General features: G+C 43.4%; 1 protein-coding gene across 6 annotated transcripts in view; it reads left to right on the forward strand.

Moving 5' to 3' along the window:
- Positions 1–13971, forward strand: part of USP30 (ubiquitin specific peptidase 30) — a 100397-nt gene that overhangs the window by 74674 nt on the left and 11752 nt on the right. For 5 of the 6 annotated variants that reach the window (XM_050749776.1, XM_050749778.1, XM_050749774.1 and 2 more), the window contains 4 exons: positions 4446–4549; positions 8826–8924; positions 9516–9561; positions 10953–11047. In XM_050749776.1, coding sequence (XP_050605733.1) covers positions 4446–4549; positions 8826–8924; positions 9516–9561; positions 10953–11047 — 344 coding nt within the window. The remainder of the gene's footprint in view (positions 1–4445; positions 4550–8825; positions 8925–9515; positions 9562–10952; positions 11048–13971) is intronic. The other variant, XM_050749775.1, reaches the window with a different exon arrangement.

Genomic DNA, 13971 nt, shown 5'->3' on the forward strand with positions numbered 1-13971 from the left:
CATTCTGTCACCCAGGCTGGAGGGCAGTGGCGCCATCTTAGCTCACTGCCACTTCCACCTCCCAGATTCAAGTGATTCTCCTGCTTCAACCTCCCAAGTAGCTGGGATTACAGGCGTGCACCACCACACCTGGCTTATTTTTTGTATTTTTAGTAGAGACGGGGTTTTACCACGTTGGCCAGGCTGATCTCGAACTCTTGACCTCAAGTGACCTGCCCACCTCGGCCTCCCAAAGTTCTGGGATTACAGGCATGAGCCACTACACCTGGCCTAGGCTGAATAATATTCTGTTGCATGTGTATGCAGCATTTTGTTTGTCCCTCTGTCAGTCCGTGGACATTTGGCTTATTTTCATTGTTTGGCTATCATGAATAATGTTGCTGTGAACATTAGTGTCCAAATGCCCTGCTTTCAATTATTTTCTGTAAACACTCAAGTAGAATTGCTGGATCAAATGGTAATTCTGTTTAATTTTTTGAGGAGCCTCTATGCTGTTTTCCACAGATGGTGCATGATTTTAGAATTTTACCAGCAATGTGCAAAAGTTCCAATTTCTCCTCACCAACACATACTATTTTCTGTTTTCATTGATAGTAGCCATCCTAACGGTATGGTATCGTTTTAATTTGCATTTCCCTAATAATAAGTTACATTGAGCATCTTTTCATTTGCTTATTGGCCATTTTGTCTGTCTTTTTTGGAGAAATGTCAGTTCAAGTTCTTTGCCCATTTTTGAACTGGATTGTTTGGGTTTGTTTGTTTGTTTGTTTGTTTGTTTTTTGAGAAGTCGCTCTGTTGCCAGGCTGAATTGCAGTGGCGTGATCTCAGCTCACTGCAACCTCTGCCTCCCAGGTTCCAAGCGATTCTTCTGCCTCAGCCTCCCAAATAGCTGGGACTACAGGTGCACACCACCACGCCCAGCTAATTTTTGTATTTTTAGTAGAGACGGGGTTTTACCATGTTGGCCAGGATGGTCTCGATCTCTTGACCTCGTGATCTGCCCATATCAGGCTCCCAAAGTGCTGGGATTACAGGTGTGAGCCGCCATGCCTGGCCTTGTTTGTTTTATTGTTGTTGTTGAGTTTTAGAAGTTCTGAGTTTATATATTCTGGGTATTAATGCTTTATCAGATGTGATTTGCAAACCTTGGTCATTTTTTTTTTTTTTCCTTCTTTGGTACAGAGTCTCGTTCTGTTGCCCAGACTGAAGTGCGGTGGTGCAATCTCGGCTCACTACAACCTCTGCCTCCAGGGTTCAAGTGATCCTCCTGCCTCAGCCCCCCAAGTATTTGGGGCTACGGGTGTGCACCCATCATCCCTGGCTAATTTTTGGGTGTTTTTTGTTGTTTTTAATAGAGTTGACGGTTCACCATGTTGGCCAGGCTGGTCTTGAACTGAACTGAAGTGATTAACCGCCTCGGCCTCCCTAAGTGCTGGGATTACAGGCTCCACTGTGCCTGGCCTCATTCACTTTTATAGCTGCATAGTTTCCATAATGTCAACACACCCCAGTTTGTTTGGCCATTTGTCTCCAGCTCCTTGTCATGATAAGCAGGCTATCATGTGAGCATCCTTATACATGTCCCTTTGTGAACCTAAGCATGCATTTCTGTAGGGAAAAAAATTGCTGGATTGAAAAAGTAAAATTGCTGGGTTGTACGATATGAAAATGTTAGTAGATACTGCCAAATTGCCCTGTAGTATTTTAGACAAAACTGGGTTAAAAGAGGCATTAAAATTTTCCTTTGGGAGGTGGTGGGTTGGGGGAGCTAACAGAAGGGCTGCCCGAGGGGTATGGGAGAAAGGTGTGGTTCCTTTCCCAACCCTGCTCTCTTTGTCCTGGGAGGGAAAGGGCTAGCCCCAGGGTATATACACACTGATGCAGAAGCCTGGGCTTTATTATTATTATTTTTTTAAGTGAAAGCAAGTTTATTAAGAAAGTAAAGGAATGAAAGAATGGCTACTCCATAGGCAGAGCAGCCCAGAAGTCTGGGCTTTAAAGGAATCTTTCAAGGCCGTTGATGGCAAATCAGAAAGAAGAAACAGGCTGACCTACTGTATGTTGGGAGTCACTGAACTTCCAGAAACTGCACTGAGAGGCAGGCTTCTACATTTTTTTCTCTCACACTCCAGCAGTACTGGTCTAGTGTAACATGCGATGGGAAGGAGGGTGGCCAAGATCAGGAGTCTGCACCTGATGGACCATGGGCCAAATCCAGCCCACCACCTGTTTTTGTCAATAAAGTTTTGTTGGAACACAGTCATGTCCATTTGTTTAGATATTGCCTATGTCAACCTAAAATAATCAAAGGGTTCGAGATCCAGCTACAAGGGTTTATTCAAACACAAAGTGTGAAGGTGGCTGTCTGGGGACACACAAATAACAGGAAATGGTGATCAGTGCTCCCAGTGTGGGGAAAAGCGGGGATCATTTATGTAGACAAAAACGGAAGTACTGAACAGAATTATAACATTTTCCATACAATGGCTAACATACAGATGTAAGATTTGATTGGCTACTATGGATTACACTCTTAGGGCGTTGCCTACCATTCCGTTGTAAAGAGGTAATAATCACAAGGGTCTCTATCTCCAGTGCCATTCAGCCTAGGTTTGAGTGAAGAACAGGGAGTCTGGTTAATTTGTAACATCTCAACACAAAGGTCAGGAAGCAGCGGCCATGTGCCAGAGAAGAAAAGCAGCTGTGTTACTTGACTGTTTCCAGCACTCTTCTCCTTGGCATAATACATTTAGAAGGTCCTGAAATGTTATTTTCTTTTTACATCTATGACTGCTTTTGTGCTGCAATGGCAGAGTTGAGTAGTTGCAATAGAGACCATGTGGTCCACAAAACCTAAAATGTGGCCAGGCACAGGAACTCACACCTGTAATCCCAGCATGTTGCGAGGCCAAGGTGGGCAGATCACTTCACCCCAGAAATTCAAGACCAGCCTGGGCAACATGGTGAAACTCTGTCAGTACAAAAAATACAAAAATTAGCTGAGCACGAAGGCATGTGCCTGTAGTCCCAGCTGTTCAGAAGGCTGAGTTGGGAGGATTGCTTGGGCCCAGGAGGTCAAGGCTGCAGTGAGCCGAGATCACACCACTGCACCCTAGCCTGACAGAATAAGACCCTGTCTCAAAAAAAAAAAAAAAAAAAAAAGCAAGCCTAAGATGTTTATTTTCTGGCCTTTTACAGAAAAAGTGCCAATCCTTGGTCTAGAAGTAATTATAATATAAATTCATAAGCCCATCAAACTTCTATTTTATTAGGCCTGATTCCACCTGTGATTGAAAAGTAAACCACTTGGCCAGTGCCGTGGCTCACACCTGCAATCTCAGCACTTTGAGAGGCTGAGGTGGGCGATCATGAGGTTAGGAGTTCAAGACCAGCCTGGCCAACATGGTGGAACCCCATCTCTACTAAAAATACAAAAATTAGTTGGGTGTGGTAGCATGTGCCTGTAATCCCAGCTACTTGGGAGGCTGAGGCAGGAGAATCGCTTGAACCCAGGAGGCAGAGGTTGCAGTGAGCTGAGATCACACCGTTGCACTCCAGCCTGGGCTAAAGAGTGAGACTCTGTTTCAAAAAAAAGTAAAAGTAAACCACTCAAAAGACGCTTTCAGGCTGCTGCATATAGCTTGATGCTTTGCCTTGAAAATCAGAAACTCAAATACAATCAAAGGCCTTGGGAAACAGCCCTGTGGAGAGGAGTGTGGCACCGAATATGGGGTTGGACTGGATGAATGTTGGTTGGGAACGGCCCTCCCAACCTGAGAGTTGTGAGTTAAAATCATTTTACTCAATAAGAACCTTGCAACAAATTTATATTGATGATAGTTTGAAGATAGAGGAATCAGTTACTTCATTTAAATGCTGCAGCCTCATGAAAAATTACATTCATTCAGTAAACTTAAGTGCCTAATAGAGTACTACGCATTGGGTAATGCTACGAAGAATGATGAAAAATACCTAATTCTAAGGTGAATCCTGCAGTCCTTTTTTTTCTTTTCTTTTCTTTTTTTTTTTTTTTTTTTTTTTTTTTTTTTTTTTTGAGACAGAGTCTCACTTTGTTGCCCAGGCTGGAGTGCAGTGGCACGATCTCTGCTCGCTGCAACCTCTGCCTCCCGGGTTCATGCCATTCTCCTGCCTCAGCCTCCTGAGTAGGTGGGACTATAAGCTCCCGCCACCACGCCCAGCTAATTTTTTTTTTTTTTTTTTTTAGTAGAGACGAGGTTTCACCATGTTAGCCAGGATGGTCTCGATCTCCTGACCTTGTGATCTGCCTGCCTTAGCCTCCCAAGGTGCTGGGAATACAGGCGTGAGCCACCGCGCCCGGCCTGTAGTCCTTAAATTTTTAATTAACTTTGATATGTTATACTGTGCAGGTTTTCTGGTTAGTTGTGATGCTGGTGAATTTAATGTCTTACCTTTTTTGTTTCCAGCCTTGTCCTGCCAAGAAGTTACTGATGATGAGGTCTTAGATGCAAGCTGCTTATTGGATGTCTTAAGAATGTACAGATGGCAGATCTCATCATTTGAAGAACAGGTGAGTACAACATTTGAACACGTTTAGCTTGGAGAATCCTTTCCCCTAGTGACTTGGGGTCTGACCTTGCAATTGCCTGGCCCCAGTGTACATTTCTGTGACATTTTAGACAGCTTTAGTGTTCTGGGACCAGAGTACCAACTTTGTTCCTGCTGTCATGATCAGAGGGGAGATACAGCTGTTTTTCACCCAGTAGATAGAAGGTTAGGGGGATGGGACATAAACACACAGTTGCCAAGGAGCAAAATCTTTTTAGTTCTTAAGTGACTTGGCACTCCAGTAAGTGATAGGGACACTTGGGTTCTTTAGAAAGAGGCAGGTGACTTTATCTTGGAGACTCAGAGGTTTAGGTAAGATTTTTCTGAAGGCCGGGCGCGGTGGCTCAAGCCTGTAATCCTAGCACTTTGGGAGGCCGAGACGGGCGGACCACGAGGTCAGGAGATCGAGACCATCCTGGCTAACACGGTGAAACTCCGTCTCTACTAAAAATACAAGAAAATTAGCCGGGCGAGGTGGCCGGCGCCTGTAGTCCCAGCTACTCGGGAGGCTGAGGCAGGAGAATGGCGTGAACCCGGGGGGTCGGAGCTTGCAGTGAGCCGAGATCGTGCCACTGCACTCCAGCCTGGGGCACAGAGCAAGACTCTGTCTCAAAAAAAAAAAAAAAAAAAAAAAAAAAAAAAAGATTTTTCTGGACCACACCCTCAATTTAAAAAAAAATCAATCTTCAAAGCTTGGCTTAAAGTGGCCCGAAACCTCAAGCAGATGTCATATGCAATTCCAAGGCCGAATGCAGTCACTCCCACCTCCCTTTTCCACAACTACAGCTTTGCTGCCTTCTTTGGAACTTGGCCACCCTCCTCCCTGCCAGACCACTGTTACCAACAGCAAGTCTGAAGCAGAGGCCAAGAGAGTGAAGCTCTAGGGATGAAAAAATCTAGCCCCCAGTGGCATACAGCTGCATCCTCCACAGCCACACTTCCAAGATGGCCTTGTCCAGCTTCATGTAGGCGTTGTCTGCCGCCACTGTCCAGAGAAATGGGAGGCGGCATCTTGGACCTCCCAAAACTGTGGGGCTGACATGAGGGGCATTGACGGACTTTTGAAAAGGGAGGTGGGGAGGCTGTGTAGCGCCCCTTATTTTTAAAGGTGTTCTCTTGTTTTTGCTTTATTCTGAAGCCACAGGTCACTTTTTAGACATGGTGCTGGTGGTATCTATACTTTCTTAAAATGTATCTCAGTTAATCCAATTGTATGTTGCAATGTTTTTCTATTTAGAAAATACTTCTAAAATCCTCCTCTGGTAACTGGAATTATTTATCTACATTTTACATTTCCCTAAACTGAGAGAATAACTTTGAGATTTAGTCACCAAGGACATCAGATAACTTTTTAAAAGTCCGACTTCTCCATCAAGGACTCACTTAGGTCCCAGTCCCTCCTTGGAAGTATTTTCGACATCTTCAGCCCACATCTAGGGCCCATGCCATGCTGAAGTCTGCAGGAGAAAGAGGTGGGCGCATCTGTCCAGTGGCCTTTTCCTGTTTGAAGGTACCCAGAACATCCAGCATGGGCCTTGCCCACATCTGTATTATCAGAGATCCACTCAATCAGGAGCAGACTTTCCCTGATTATCAACCCATTTTCTTTGTCTAAAGCTAGAGCTTCAGAGGATGCATTGGGCCAAAGGCTTGCTTTATGCAAATTACCTGATTTTATTATCACAATAACCATGTAAGGAGTTTACTATTGTCCCCATTTTACAGATGGAAACACTGAGGCTCAGAGAAGTGGAATGATTTGCCCAGAATCATGCAGCTATTTAAGGGGCAGAGCCAAGATTTAAGACAGTGTGGTGCTCCAGTGCACATTCAAGCTCCCCCTCCTCTGCAGTGCTGTCCCTTTCCTCAAGGCCGAGTTGTTACATGGCTTACCCACGGGTTAAGTTATAGATCCACCTCCATCGTGTCTTGGATCTGCTTCAAGCCTGGGCCCACTTGAGCCTCACAGGAAGCGCTGATTCTCCTCCAGGTCCCCTGCTTCCTGTTCATCTATACAGGGCTGCAGCTCTGGTGTGCTGCTGGCTAACAGCTAGGCTGCCACACCTGGTCCCTCAGGGGCCAGAGCCTTGCCTTATTTATCTTTGAATCTCTACTTGCACTCTACAGCTGCAGTTTTATAGCCCAGGAGGGAATTCATTTATATAGGCAACAGGTATTTATTGAATTCATGCCTGGGGTGGGGCCTGTCGAGGGCAATGGAGTTGTAGCTGCAGACATGACCTGCAGGAGTTTTCCTGCTCACTTAGAGCTGGTATTCCGGTGGGGGATGAGGATAGCAGGCAGTGGTTGGTGCAGACAGTAAGCAGGGAATTTCAGGATATGCTAACAAGAAACTAGCTGGTGTGACATGGCGTGGGTAGGGGTGGGCAGGGGAGGAGGAGCCAAGCGACAGGGGAAGACTGCTCCAGGTAGGGAGGCTCCGCTTGGGAGGTGAGGTTTCAGTCGAGACCAGAAGTATAAAAGAGAGTGAAGTGTGTGGACACCTGGGTGCAGAGCATTCTAGACAGATGAAGAAGCTAGGGTGTAAGTCTGGAGATAGTTATAAAGCTGCCACCTGTGGAGAATGGCAGGGAGGCCAGGGTGGGGAGGGCTGCGGAGGAGAGGGGCCGGCGGAAGTTGGCGGGGAGCAGATTGTGCAGGGACTGGGAGGATATGGGCAGTATCGGCTTCTATTGTGTGTGCAGCGGGGAGCCACTAGAGGGCTTTGAACTGGGGACTGGTTTGATCTGACTTGTTAAAAAGGAAGACTGGAGGGGCAAGAATGCAAGCCGAGAGGAAACGTGGGAGGCCGCTGCAGTTATCCGGCCGAGATGGCGTGGCTCAGACTGGGGTTGAAGCAGGGGAGCTGAGAGTCCTTAGGAATTTAGGGCATATTTTGGAGGAGGGGCCTTTTTTCAGGACGGCTGCTGAATTGGCTGGGGGTGGGCTAGGGTTCAGAGGGGTAGAGGCAGCTTTGGATAGTTGGTTGGGGAGTATGCCCTGCAGAGGAGCTCTTTTGGCAGAGACCTGAAGGATAGGAGGTAGCTGTGCAAAGGTCTCAGCACAACCCGAAATGGGAATAAGCTGGATGTGTTCAAGGAACACAAAAGAGGCCAGGGGCCGGGACATTGTGAATGTTGGGGGCTTTGTAGGCGAGATAAGAATGGTAGGTTTTACTCTAGTAGAGGAAGCCATTGGAAAGCTAAAAGCAGAAGAGTAAAGCTGTCTGCCTTTTAAAGTATTGCTCTGGTGGCAGTGTGAGGGGACACCAAAGGAGAAGCAGAGGACCTGTGTTGTGACCCCGTTACTCCTGGAAGAGTGAGGGATGGCTTGGGTTTTTGGGGAGAGGGCCGTTTGAGTTGATGTTCAAGAGTAGTCCCATGCCATTGGATCCAGCAATCCCGCTGCTGGGTACAAACCAAAAGAATTCAAACAAAGCAGGAACTCAGTAAGATATTTGTGTATTCAGGTTAATAGCAGCATATTTGCAATAGCCAAGGGGTAGGAGCAACCCAAGCGTTTATCAGCTGATAAATAGGTAAACAAAACTTTCATACAATGGAATATTATTCAGCCTTAAAAAGGAAGGAAATTCTGCAATATGCTACAACATGGGTGAGGCTTGAAGACATTATGCCAAGGAAAATAAGCCAGTCACAAAGACCAACACTGTATGATTCCACTTGTGTGAGGTTCCCAGAGTAATCAGATTCCTAGAGACAGAAAGAATGATGGATGCCAGGGGTGGGGGGAGGGAAAATGGGGAATTAGTGTTTAACAGGTATGGAGTTTCAGCTGGGGAAAATGAAAAAGTTCTGAAGATGGATGGCGGTGATGATTGCACAACATGAATGTACTTAATGCCACAGAATCATTCATGTTAAGATGATAAATGTTATGATATGTGTATTTTACCACAATTAGCAAAAAGCCTAATCTTTTGAAGTCGGAGCAGAGGTCAAGGCTGTCTCAGTGAAACAGAACTATCTCAGAGACTGCTGGCGTGAAGGCAGCTGCCTGGCTTTCTCTCCTGCTCTCTGCTCCTGGACCTCTTGCTTGAGGGTCTTCACTCGTGACAGTGTCTAGGACATAACTGTTTTCTTTAATGAGCTGGGCCTTGAGAAGGTAGAAAGCAAATTCTACCCACATTCACTGTAGGGCGTCTGCCCGAGGTGGGTAGTTCTGATCTTGCCCTTTCCTCATCCAGCCTCTCTAAAGAGTGCTTTGCCCTTTGACAGGATGCTCACGAATTATTCCATGTCATTACCTCGTCATTGGAAGATGAGCGAGACCGCCAGCCTCGGGTCACACATTTGTTTGATGTGCATTCCCTGGAGGTAAACGATTAATATTTCCAACACGTTCTGTGCAGCTTATGCATATTTGATAAGTATAGGAGAGGCAAGTGTAATCTTTGTACAACTTTAAACACAAAAGTAAGATTCAGTAAAAATCAGTGATAGGAATGAGGCCGGGGAGGGTCTTTACATGCTTTGCAGTTGGTGACTCTGATTAGGGATGTCAAGGCTCTTTCAAATGATTCATTGCTGCAATTTGTGTTGGCTTTGAGAAGAAAGAATGTGTTGTTTTTTCCTGTTTAATACAGGGGAACAGGGGCCATAGGAATACTAAGTGACCCCTCATTTCCCTGTAACAGTATAAGTATCAGGGGGAGTTGATAAAAGTTAAACAGTAAGGATGAAAATATTCTGGAAAGAAGAAATATTTTTCTATTGCATTTGATGAAAGAATATGCATAGTATCCAGCCAGATAGGCTAATTGAGGCTACCTTTAGAAACCTGAGCTTTGTTAAAAGTTGATTTTTAGTGGTGTAATCACATAGAAAGTTGTAAGGTTTAGGGGTGGGGTAAGGGTGGTAAAAGGGATTATAGCAGGGTTTTCAGTCTGTTTTTTTTTTCCCCTACAGCAGCAGTCAGAAATAACTCCCAAACAAATTACCTGCCGCACAAGAGGTAGCCGTTTTCCATTGAAATATAACACATAAGATGTGGACTTTTAAGATATGATAATAATTTGCTTGTGTTAAAAATATTTTTTTCTGGTGACATACAGGCCAGCTTGAAGTGTGATGTGCTTGCAAAGGAAGTTGTATTTTGGAAATAGCTTTAAATAGATTCTCTTGGTGTTCCCTTGCACCCCAGCCCAGCTTACTTTTCTTGAAACTGGCTTATTTGTACTTCAAACAAGGGCTTTCTTTTTACCTTTTCAAATTGATCCTGGGAAGAATGTAATGAGCTGAATCTGTCATGTCTTCAGCATTTCCAGTGCTGCCAAATTCTACTGCATGTTACCAAAGTCATCCTTAGGAGGAAATTGTTGTTTTCTAAGACTTAGGGCCAGGCGCGGTGGCTCACGCCTGTAATCCCAGCCTTTGGGAGGCCGAGGCGGGTGGATCACCTCAGATCAGGAGTTCAAGACCAGCCTGATCAACATGGAGAAACCTCGTCTCTACTAAAAATACAAAATTAGCCGGGCGTGGTGGCACATGCCTGTTATCCCAGCTACTCTGGAGGCTGAGGCAGGAGAATTGCTTGAACCCAGGAGGCGGAGGTTGCGGTGAGCTGAGATCGTGCCATTGCACTCCAGCCTGGGCAACAGAGCAAGACTTCGTCTCAAAAAAAAAAAAAAAAAAGACTTAAAAAATAAAATTAGCATATTAATTCCTTTGTGTAGTAATAGGAACAAGTATTTTTTGAGCCCATGGTGTTTGCCAGGCTTTGCATTATCTCATTTAAGCCTCATAACAACTCTACAAAGTTGATGGTACTGGAGTTAATGGGATAATAACTATCCCAATTTTCTGCACACTGAGGCTTGCAGAGATGAAAGGCATTCCCAGGTCAGGCAGCGAATAAGAAGCAGAGCCAGAGCTGATCCTTGGGCTGCCTGACTCCAGAGCCTGGGTTTCTCACTTACGTTCTTTCCATTGAACCCCATTCTAGCCAAAGAAAGGCCTAGTTATTCAGAACTTGCTTATTCTGATTATTTCAGAAGATTTTATCTCACTTTATGGAATGTTCACTGGTGGTATCCTTCTTTTGACATCTCAAACGTTTTAAGCATGTGTTTGTAAAAAGACGTTATTAAACACAAATTCCTTTTTAAAATGTGGCTCTACCCATTATACAGAAACCATATGTAAAGATAGATCTGTGTAAATTCTCCTATGAAGGAATGGGATGTCTTTTGGATGGAAGTCAATGAGGAAAGCTATTTCAATGTACTTTTCAAGAACATTTTTTCTCAAGAGGGAGTTTCTACGACATACTAGAAAGGAAGATGAATGTTGAGCTTGGTGCCAAAGGGCTAAAAGTGACATATCAAAAAACTTTTTGCATTCCAGGGTCACCTCACCCCACATCCAATCACTGGAAGTCTCAACATCCTTTTCATGGAAGACTCACTAGTAATATGGTCTGCAAACACTGTGAACACCAGGTAAATACCAACACTTGTTATTTCTGGATGAGGTTTTCCAAAAGTTAGTATTCTTAAAAGGACCTAGAGAGTGGGCTGGCATTGGTCACTGGTGTTAGAGACTACCTAGCCTCTGCACACTAGTGGACTGACTACCCCACTTCGGTCAGTGTCAGCATGTCATTTGATCCTCAGATGGCATCTTCTGCTCCAAGGACAACAGACCCACTGTGGATTGGCAGGATCTCGAGTACAGTGGTTGGGTCTTTGCTCATGGTGGACACAGTAGATTCTAGGGCTGGTTTTTTCCCCTTTGCTTTTGAGGTTTTAAAATAATATTTTATTATGGAAAATTTCCAATATCATACAAAAATAGAGAATTGTACAACTGTCACCCCAATCCATTTTATTTTACTTTATTTTATTTTTTCACAGCCATTACTGACTCTGGGATCAGTCAACTTTATCACATTTTCATGGCCCCCTAAAAAAACTCCAGACTCATTAGCAGCCTCTCCCCATCCTTTCCATCCCCCTACCCCTTGTCAACCATGAATCTACCTCTGTCTCTATGGATTTGCATATTCTGGATACTTCATATAAATGGAATCATGTAATGTGTGGCTTTTTGTGTCTGGCTTCTTTCATTTAGCGTAATATTTCCACGTTTCTTCCATATTGTGGCATGAATCAGTACTTTGTTCCTTTTATTACCAAATAAGATTGCATTACATGGATCTACAACATTTTTTTTCCATTCATCAGTTGATGGGCATTTGGATTGTTAACACTTTTTGGCTATTATGAATAATGTTGCTGTGAACATATACATACAAGTTTTTGTGTGGACATATATTTTCACTTCAATTGGGTAATTGCTAGCTTATATGGTAACTCTTTTGTTTAACCTTTTGAGGAACTGCCAGACTGTTTTCCAAAGTGACTATGCCATTTTACATTCCCACCAGCAGTGTACAAGGGGTTCCAATTCTCCACAGCCTCACCCACATTTTGATGTCAGCCCACTCTCTAGGTCCTGTCTGACATTGTGGTTCTAGCCATCCTACTGAGTGCAAAGTAGTATCTAATTGTGGCTTTTCGCCCCAGCTTTATTGAGATCTAATCAGTAATAAAATTGTATATATTTAGGGTGTACAAAGTGATGATTTGATGTGTGTGTGTGTGCATGTGCACCTGTGCTTATATGTGGTGAGAACACTCTCAGTATATTTCAAGAATACAATACAGTATTATTAACTGTAGTCACCATGCTATACGTTAACTCTCCAGAACTTATTCATCTTATAACGGAAGGTTTGCATCTTTGAGCAACATCTCCCCACCTCCCCAGCCCCGGCAGCCACCATGTACTCCGCTTCTGTGAGTTTGGCTTTTCTAGATTCCATGTAGGTATGAGATCAGGCAGTGTTTATCTATATCTGGCTTATTTCACATAGCAGATGGCCTCCAGTTTCATCTATGTTGTCACAGATGGTAGAACTTCCTTTTTGATGGCTGAATAATATTCCATTGTACATGTATACCACATTTTCTCATTCATCTGTCTAGACGTTCCATATCTTCGCTATTGTGAATAATGCTACAGTGAACATTGTTTTGCAGATATATCTTTGAGATCCTGATTTCATTTGCTCTGGATATATACCTAGGAGTGGTATTGCTAGTTCATATAGTAGTTCTATTCTTAACTTTTTGAGGAACCTCCATACTGTTTTCCATTTACATTCCCACCAACAGTGTACAAGCGTTGTCTTCTCTCCACACCCTCGGCAACACTTGTTACATGCTGTCTTTTTTTTTCAGATGGAGTCTCGCTCTGCCGCACCCAAGCTAGAGTGCAGTGGTGCCATCTTGGCTCACTGCAACCTCCGCCTCCTGGGTTCAAGCAATTCTCCCACCCCAGTCTCCTAAGTAGCTGGGATTACAGGCGCATGCCAACATGCCCAGCTAATCTTTTGTATTTTTAGTAGATATCGGGTTTCACCATATTGGCCAGGCTGGTCTTGAACTCCCAACCTCAGGTAATCCGCCTGTCTGGCCTCCAAAAGTACTGGGATTAAGGCATGAGCCACTGCACCTGACCACATGCTGTCTTTTTGGTAATAGCCATCCTAACAGGTGTGAGGTGATAGCTCTTTGTGGTTTTATTTGCATTTCCCTGGTGATTAGTGATATTGAGTGCCTTTTCATATACCTGCTGGCCGTTTATATGTCTTTTTTTGGAAAGTGTCTATTCATGTCCTTTGTCCATTTTTTAATTATGTTACTTTGTTTTGTGTTGTTTTTTGCTGTTGGTTCATATGAGTTCCTTATAAACACTCTCTTAGTATATTTCAAGTATTCAGTTTTGGATATTAACCTCTTATCAGATATATGGTTTGCTAATATTTTCTTTTATTCCATATGTTGCCTTTTCATTTTGTTGATTTTTGATTGCTGTGTCATTGCAGTTCTGAGTGACATTACCTTGAAGACTAATATGTTGAATGGTCTTTTTAAAAATAAGGTTCGCATATTAAAAGATATGTAAGATATGTTAAGGAACTGTAATCTATAAGTTGACTATTCATCTCTTTTTTCCTTGCATTGTTTTGATACTATTGTAAATGGAATCAAAAAAATTTATTTTCAAATTGTTTGCCCCTAGTATATAGACATACACCTGTTTATATTTTGACCTTCTATTTGAGATTTTTGTAAACATTCATTTATTCTAGAAGCTATAGAAGTTTTGTTATATTTATTTTCAAATTGTTTGCCCCTAGTATATAGACATACAGCTGTTTATATTTTGACCTTCTATTTGAGATTTTTGTAAACATTCATTTATTCTAGAAGCTATAGAAGTTTTGTTATATGTTCCTTAGTATTCTCTGTGTATGTAAACAGTCATGTTGCTTATGAATGGAAATAGTTTTAGTTCT

Source organism: Macaca thibetana, chromosome 11, assembly GCF_024542745.1.
Source record: "Macaca thibetana thibetana isolate TM-01 chromosome 11, ASM2454274v1, whole genome shotgun sequence".
In the NCBI taxonomy this organism is placed as follows: Eukaryota; Metazoa; Chordata; class Mammalia; order Primates; family Cercopithecidae; genus Macaca; species Macaca thibetana.